The following is an 8,621-nucleotide window of genomic DNA, read 5'->3' on the forward strand; positions in this document are numbered from 1 at the left end:
TGGGTGGTGGCTTTGCCATCGTCCAATTCTTACTCCGGCTTTTCTTAGAGAGAAAAGGACGGGTGAAAATTTTTTGATTATTTCTCTATTTATCACGTTACTAAATATAGTCCTCCACTGCTATGGTGATGCGACCTCACCATGTTAGACTCAATGACCCACGATGCGTGGTGAAAAACAAAAATATTTGAATTTAACAAAATGCCAGACTTTGAAAAATAAAAGGGAAAATTTTGTACAAAATTAGATGACTTTTGGTCCACCGAAACTACACTTTTCATTGAATCGAAAAAGTTAATGGGCAAAGTATACAAAATTAGTAGAAAACAGTCAAAGCGATCGGATGATTTGTCTTCGAAAACAAGTTTGGGACGTGGGATTTTGAGGAAAACGCGTTTAAATATAAACTCATTGAGCTGATTGAACTGAGGGGATATTTTATTATGCGATTGCACATCTACACTGTGACTAAAAAATGCTAGATTTAAAGATATAGAATCTATATGCATATAAACCCAAAGTACCTAAAACTTCAAAAATTTCACTAGTTCTCTGAACAGTAGGTATACTTCGGTAAGTTCAGCCATTTTGAAAATCTCGGTCAAATATGTGTGTTGCTAGGCGGAGTCCTTTCAAATGGATATGTAAACAACTCTTAAAACGTTTTCAAAAACAAGTCTGAAAAAAAAATGCATAAAATATCCGCCATTCCTCATGTTTTTATTAAATATTCAATGCTAATCTGTCAATAAAATCATGTCGAAACTGACACCGCCCATCCACGGATTATTGTTGTCATCATTCTCAATATTTTTCGCAAACATCTTGCAATTAACATTGAAAAGCTGGTCTTGTGGTATATTTATAATTTGTATAGTTACAATATGGTCGTAATCACCCTGAGAGTAAGAGGAGCCATTATTTGTCTTATACACGGGTTGCTGGGTGTTTATTTGTTCCATGGGTATTGAACGCGATTGAGGAAAATATTCGATATTAACCCAAGAATTCGATTTGCATGATATCCATAGACGTCCCTTACGTTTATCTGGAGAAAGACTGTCGATGACTTTCTTTAAAACACGTTCACTCCTTTGCAATTCACGAACATTTTCAATGGGATCCACTTGAAAGCCCGCGATTCGGTTAACTTTCAGGAATACACACGGATTACGAGTCTTGTAACCATAAGAATCATTGACACTGCAATTACCGAACTCGCGACGCGTACCAAATTTCTCTAGGAAGGTATTTATATTGGTAACAATAAGATCAACGTCCTTCTTATCGTAAGTATTCCAAGATATACGGTTAAGATAATAGGATTCATAGTTGGGGTAATACACTAAGGAAGGCTGCAATTTCGATGCTCGCGGAGCATCCTCTGGCAACGTTAGTTTATATATCGTAAAGCAAATGTAAAATAAGATGGATAATCCCGCATAAAATATTGCATAGTATAATATTGTTTTTATCCAATAGATCACTCCTCTTATAAACGGCGTATCACTGACTGTTTTATTATGCGATTGCACATCTTGTTGATTGACTGTTTCTTTTCTGCTTTCCTTGTTTTCCTTAACAGATTTCTTGGAACGCTGCGGGGGTTGTTCCTTAACGCTGCTGACTTTTTCTTTTGACTCACTTATCAAAGCTAAAGCGTTTTCAGCATTTTCGCGTCGAAACCGTTTAACGAGCACATATGTTCCAGATTTCTCAAACATAACTTATTTATTTTAAAAATATTGAAGAACATTTGATTGCTAAAACGTATTTACTTTGCTGGTTACGTTACTGCGGTCTAGTAAAATAAGCTCCAGTAAGACCGTCTCCTGTATCACCACTATATCTTTATCCTAATTGTATCGTATTGTGAACGAGCTGGGGATTCTTCTACGGGCTTCGCTTGACATCCTTATTAGACATTCTCCAATAGCCAGACATGCAGTAAGGCAAAAATCTGTCGAACGCAATTTGTCAAAGGGCCCTTTTGTTGTTGCAAAACTGCGGTTGAAACATCTCGGCAGTCATATTTTTGTAGAATCTGACGGAAGAACCGAAATTGTATTGGCCACCTCAAAAAATCTGAGGTAGGCTCAAAGCGCCAACCGTGTTCAATCCTTAGTCGCGTATGTTCGACATTTTAACGTGACCAAAAACCGTCTCCAGTGAGGTAGAGAGTGCCTTCGGTTATTATAGTATAAACGTATCTCTTCAGAGATTCCGCAAAATTGATAGACATACATATATTTTTTTCGTCGCTCCTCCGAAAGTGCAGAAAGTTCGATTCATGACACTAATATTGATCGATTGACGAAAATACCTGCATAATTCCAAATAGTAATGAGTCCAGACTGAATTCTGTCTCAGCAGTTTTTCAAACATTGCCGATTTCCATTGTGGTTTATCGGTGCGAAAAAGCTGACGGCATAACCTCATTTGCACAAGGAATATACGTACTGCTAATAAGGAAAATTCTTTCTTATGTGAGCAAACAAGGTTTTTGTTTCACTATCTATATGTATGTGGAAGTATATGTGTGTGAGCAAGTATAAAAGTTCCTAGTGCATTAAATCGTTTTTAGTTTCCAATTCCGCTTTTGTATTTTTTGATTTTACGCCTGCCGAACAATGCACAGTCTAACGTTATCGTATTGTGCTGCAGCACTTGAAATAATTACAATTGCCTGCTGCACTAGTGATGGTTGTAAGCCCACGAAAAGTGCATAATGTTGCAAATAAATTAAAATTCGACTTTGCGAGGTTACCCACGAATCAGACGCAGCAGAAAGCCCCGTGTTGCATGGATGCGACGAATGCAAAATAGATTGCGGTGGATGTGCTTGGCACTGTACGGAGACGCAGGCACGCAGATCATGAGTCGCCAAGCTGTAAGCGGGAGAAGGGAGCTGTTTGCCAGACTTATCACAGCCCGCAACTCAAATGCACTTGGCAGAGCGCAGATAATGCGCTCTTATTACCAAAGATTAGGAAGAACGAAAAAAATGCAAAAAAACGCATGGAAATTCACAAAAATTGTAGAAATATGCCTAACAAGCGGAAATATGTGCACATCATGCAATATTTACCGCTGCACCAACGACGATGCCGATGACTGTACTTATGGTAGGCGAAAAGGAACGGAAGGCGGACGAAAAAATCATTGTACTGAATAAGTGCAGCGTATCTTTCTAATTGAAAAGTTGGCTGCTGCACCGAATTGCATTTCGTGAAATGCAAACTTCGCGGTGGCTACACCACTTTGTTTCCATATATGCAGAGGCCGGGATGCAAACGCCAGCTCATGAGGGCAACCCAAAGCAATTGCAATTTACGTCCAACATACGTCTGCTTTGTTGTGCCGGCCAATTTCAATTGAAGCCCAATCCTCGAAGCGACTCAGCATTTGAAATTTGATTTTCACTTTTTACCCATTGCTTTCCGCAGCACATACCAACCTGCACCCAGTCATTTCTACATGTGTGTTTATACGCAAGGATGCAAGGATAATAAATATCTACTTTTGTGCTTATTCGTTCGACCGGTATTAGTGAGTGCCGGTCGCTGAGCCGATCACGACTTTTAGACTGTTGACTTGAACGTACGTGTATGCTTTGCTGCTGTTGTTGTCGCAGCAGCGGCTGCATTGCTAACAAGAATGCAAGAAAAATGAAAATGAAAATCCTGAATTGCATTCAGTGCAAACAAAACCGCCACGGAAAGTTCATTATTTGCAATTTCGCAAGCTCATCCAGAGGCCAATGAGTGGCGTGGAAGACGCGATCGATTCATAAATTGCTGCGCTGTGGCTTGGGCCGTCACATGCAACCAAAGGCAGTTTGACTAAATGTCGCTGAGTAGAACCGTTCAGAATAGGTGGCAGTAACGGCCATTTTGTGTTGGCGTGGCGTTGCACTTTTGGCTTTGATTGCGTTTGGTCGATGTAAACTTTGTTGGACTGGCGGTCTACCCGAAATCTATGTAACAACCCAAGCAGTAGGCTTGCAATGCAGTGCATTGCAATCTCATGACGAAACTTGCCTGTATATGCGTTATGTACTTGGAGCCCTAAAATTTTGCGCGCTGTGAGACATAAACTGCATACGTTTGTTTGTTTAGCTGTTGTGGAGTACACATATAAATGCAATTGCAACCCCAAAGAAAACATTTGTAATGCTAGTAAGTATTTTTGCTCATGCTTTGCTTTTTGCAAGCTTTTTTACGTACACTCACTCACGTCCAGTAATGGCGCACGGTGGGGGCTGCCGGCATACGGTATGTACATAAGTGCTCCTAAAATGCATTTTTGGCATTGCTTATGCACTTTTCTTTGGTTGGCAATGCATCCCCAAAACCATAAATACTTGCGAATATGTACTCATACCAAATTTGATGCATTTTATGCACAGTGCTCATGCCAATCACTTCCGTTATAGTACTCCCGAACTGATTCGGGCACGGTTATAAATTAAAAAATTATATTTCAAATTGTCCAAGTTAAATTTATAGCGGTTTGAATTTAGAAAAATTTTGGAGAGCCATTATTATATTGAACTGGTCAGAGTTATACCTCTTTGGGTGCACCTATGGTGAATGTATTTTGTATTTCAATTATAATAATTTTGGTGTTGATATTGTTGTATTACTAGAGGCGATATTATTAGCTAACTTGCCATATACAACTAAGATGCATTAAATGCTCATAAAATCTTGACTACCAGTTACTCAGAGCAATCCACTCATTCCAATATCAGCTTCTCAATTTAGGTTTGAGGAATCGAATGGTACACCGACTTTAGTGCAACAAAAAATGAGTATGGTATTTGAATATATGTGAACTCGTACCATTGCAAGAACATTATATGCGCTATTATTCATTTCTGAATACATTGCTGCGTCCAAAGTCTGTGCATCGTTCAACATGTCACTGTACTTTGATTTGATTCTTTCGGGATGTTGACATGCTCATACGAAAACTGACCGCTATCACCTCGATGCCATTACGAACATTCATGAGTTTTTCTTTGTACGTTTTATAGTGCATTGTGATTGCACAGAGTTGATAAGAATGAGTTGCATGGTCATACGAGTATATGCCACTTGTTCATGAGACTATTACCTCATACCGAATTTGGTACTGATGTGACGGTTCGATTCTAATTTTTTTTGCTTTAAAAGATGCCTTGGTTACTTTTAGTTCTTCTAATTTTTATCATTAAATTTCCGAATTTTATACCCCGAACAGCATAGGGTGTATTAAGCTTCCATGAAGCTTAGTTGATGTCAGTATCTCCATCGGCTGAGTTTTCACGAACTAACCTCTCAGTTTATTAGATATCGCGTTGAAATTTCGCACACTTCTCCTTAACTATCCGCTCATTTGCGGAATCGCGACATCGAACCACTATAGTATATAACTGTTCCACAAACTGAACGATAAAAATTAAGTTCTTCTATAGGCGGGGTGAAGGGTATGCGAAAATGTAAATATTATATAACAGCGACGTTTACATAACGAAAAGAGATCCGTGTTAAGTTCTTAGTAATGACTGACATATCAGCAGCGTTTCCAAAAGTAATTTGGGGATGGCAACTCACTCTCAGTAAAACGATAACGACTATCGATAGTTTGAAACTTCTATGAATTCTCACCATTTTAGTCGACACCAGTTTATCAAAATTAATGTCGACAACAAGAGAAACAGTCTTTTTACTTTCTTGGTGTTAAAAGGTGAAAACTCGTATACTTATTGAACAAACGTTCTTCCATTACGAAAGTAAGAAAAAAACTGCTGCAATGTCTGCAAGTATTTTAACACCTTTCAATAGGTTTATGCCAAAAGTGTACAAAGTAACAGCAGGAGCGAGATTTTCAGCTGTCTCCTCAGAAAATAATAAGTAATGCAGAAACTACAAGCTGAGCAATTGTTTGTTCAACTCTAAACCTCACATTCAAAACCACACTAATGCATCCAACTTCGGGCTCTCCTCCGCAGAAGTCATTTTATAAAATTCGCTTGCAAATTCTGCCAGGAATATTTTTATGAGAGTACGGAAAAATTAACACAATATAAATTCACGTTGATTTTGGGGAAACAATTCAAAATTGATATATGACATCGCATCGCGCTTCTCTTCAAAGCAGATGGAATCTTCATCTATCAAATCGAAAGGGAAACTGCAGTTTCCTATCGCGATGGCAGCACAACCCTTTAAATCTTGGCAACCCGCAAGTGGCAAGAACAATAGAACTGTCAATGAAAAGTGAAAGTAACAAAGCGTCGAATGAAGACAAACACCATTTGCGTGCGAAAATTCTTTGTTGTGGAATGCGATCTCCACAGAATTGTCTTCTGATCGTCAGCTCATAGAATACTGAAAACACTTGAGATATTTTTCAACTTTTCATTAACCAGAATAACACGGGCGAGTATTTCTATAGCAACTCCCAAAACTGCAGATCATGCTTAACATTCAGTGAAACATTTTAGTTCTTACATTTCGCACATGTGTGACAAAAGTGCGTAAAATCCATCCGTTGTGAGTGTAAATCCCTTGAACTCGTTTTGCATCTAATGCTGGCAGCACAGTATCGATTCAAACGCACGCACAAAGACAAAATTTTCCATTATTGGAAACAATAGGAACACTTTTTTTGTGTCTAGTGTTACTATTTTATTAGCGGACTCTTTGGCATATTGCTGACATAGCGTGCCTTGCAAATCTAAATCCGTTTCTGGACCTTGTATTTACATCCGATGCTTTTTGCGAACCATTAGGGTGCACCCCACTTTCCTTAACATAAATTCGGCTAAATAAGCTGCAAATGTACTTGCTTATTTCGTAACTAAAGTTTATAGTTTTGTGTTTGCTTCACACCATCGCAAATTTGTTTGCTATTTCAAAGAAAATAGTTATCTAGTTAAGACCAAAGCGGCTCACTGTGTACTTATGTATGTATGTATATGACTATAAATCGTAAGAGCACAGATTATACCAAACTAACACTTATAGATAAAAAAAAATTATTTTAAGCAGTGAAACTCCCACCTTAATGTACACTTGTATATACATTTCTACACATACATACATATATGTATGTACATACATTTCTAAATATATATGTACCTACATACATATTTGCATTAAACAATATTGAAACAAAATATTAGCTACAAACGATCGACAGGAATTACAAATACAATAAAAAATGCAAATTTTTCTTTCAAAGAGACTACGCATAACTAATGGTGACACAATAGTGCCAGCAATGTTGACACAATTGCAATGTAGTCATAGAACCATTTTACGAGTACATAAGTATGTACAACTATGTATATTACTCATTCCCTTTCGCACACTTGATACTTATGAATGCGACAGGATTGGACCTCAAACCCATTCAAAAAAAAAGCAAAATTCAATCGGTGTGCCATGCATACACTTGTTTTTCCTTTCATAACAACTTCACAGGTACCCGATGGTTCATCCATCCCTATTTGGATAAGCCTAATGCCTTCTATTGTTCCATGAGTTCATCTTTTAGAAAAACAATATTGCTCACACGTGCAAATTTTCCTCTAAGCTGACACTGCTTTGCATATTTTGGCAAATAGAAATTAATTCTTCATTATTTAGGGTTCCATAGTGTTAAGTTTTGAGCAACATTGTCAAACTTCCCAGCAACAACAAGGTATAAGTAACGAGGTATGTGCTTCGAAAAAATATTTTATCTCATCTAAATGTAAAATGTGAGAAATAAAGTATATAACTTTCTAATAATTGTACCAGATACTCAACTCCAAACTTACTTTTTCTCATTCCTTCCTGTTGCTTGTTTTATTGTGGTAAAGTTAATATAATAACTACGTAAATAAAATAAACTTTTCTTCATTCGATTATTATACCCGTAACAGGGTATATTAAGTTTGCCACGAAACAGTCTTTGATTTTTCCTTTTCTCCCCAAGAAGTGATGTGTTAACGGTGCATGCTGGGAAGAAATTGTTTAGATCGGAGCACTATATGGTAGAATATAGCTTCCCTACACACTGACTGATCAAAATCAAGCTTTTTTGAGGAATTGTTTGCATTTATGAAGAGTATTGGAGCTTCGGAACTTCCGAAGTTAAGATTTTTGCTCTTGTTTTCCGTTAACTTTGGTATTTCTTCATAACTTTCCATGCTTGTTCTTGTCGTTTTCTGATTTGTTATTTGACCACCAATTGGTGGCAAAGTCTTCAAGCCGTACCGCTCTCGAGCTGTCATTTGCCGAACGAAAATAACGAAATGGGATTGTAGGCCTTATAGCTTTTTGTGTAACAAGCGTTACACAGACATTGCTGTTGGCCTGCAGCAAGTGTTTGATAATAAATTGTGAATTTTGTGTAAGTATTGCAGCAACAAGAGGATTGATTAAAAACACCATGCAACTTTTTATTTGCCGGTTTCATTTTCTTCCTTAGTCTTCCTACGTTTCTACTTTTCCATTACTGTCCTTATTCCGTTACATTCAAATATTTGTACGCATATTGTGCACTGCCTCTTTGTTTTTGTAGAGAAATAATTCGTTTCGCCTGAGCATTATTACAAATGTTGTTGGAAACGCTTTTGAGCGCCTTAA

General features: G+C 37.6%; 1 protein-coding gene across 1 annotated transcript; it reads right to left on the reverse strand.

The window, feature by feature from the left end:
- Positions 1 to 204: 204 nt before the first annotated feature.
- Positions 205 to 7,001, reverse strand: LOC105226640 (sodium/potassium-transporting ATPase subunit beta-1). Its single transcript, XM_049448818.1, has one exon. It carries the CDS (start codon positions 1,722 to 1,724, stop codon positions 738 to 740), a length of 987 nt encoding a protein of 328 aa, XP_049304775.1. The 5' UTR covers positions 1,725 to 7,001; the 3' UTR covers positions 205 to 737.
- Positions 7,002 to 8,621: the final 1,620 nt, after the last annotated feature.

Source organism: Bactrocera dorsalis, chromosome 2 (assembly GCF_023373825.1).
Source record: "Bactrocera dorsalis isolate Fly_Bdor chromosome 2, ASM2337382v1, whole genome shotgun sequence".
NCBI classification, from domain to species: domain Eukaryota; kingdom Metazoa; phylum Arthropoda; class Insecta; order Diptera; family Tephritidae; genus Bactrocera; species Bactrocera dorsalis.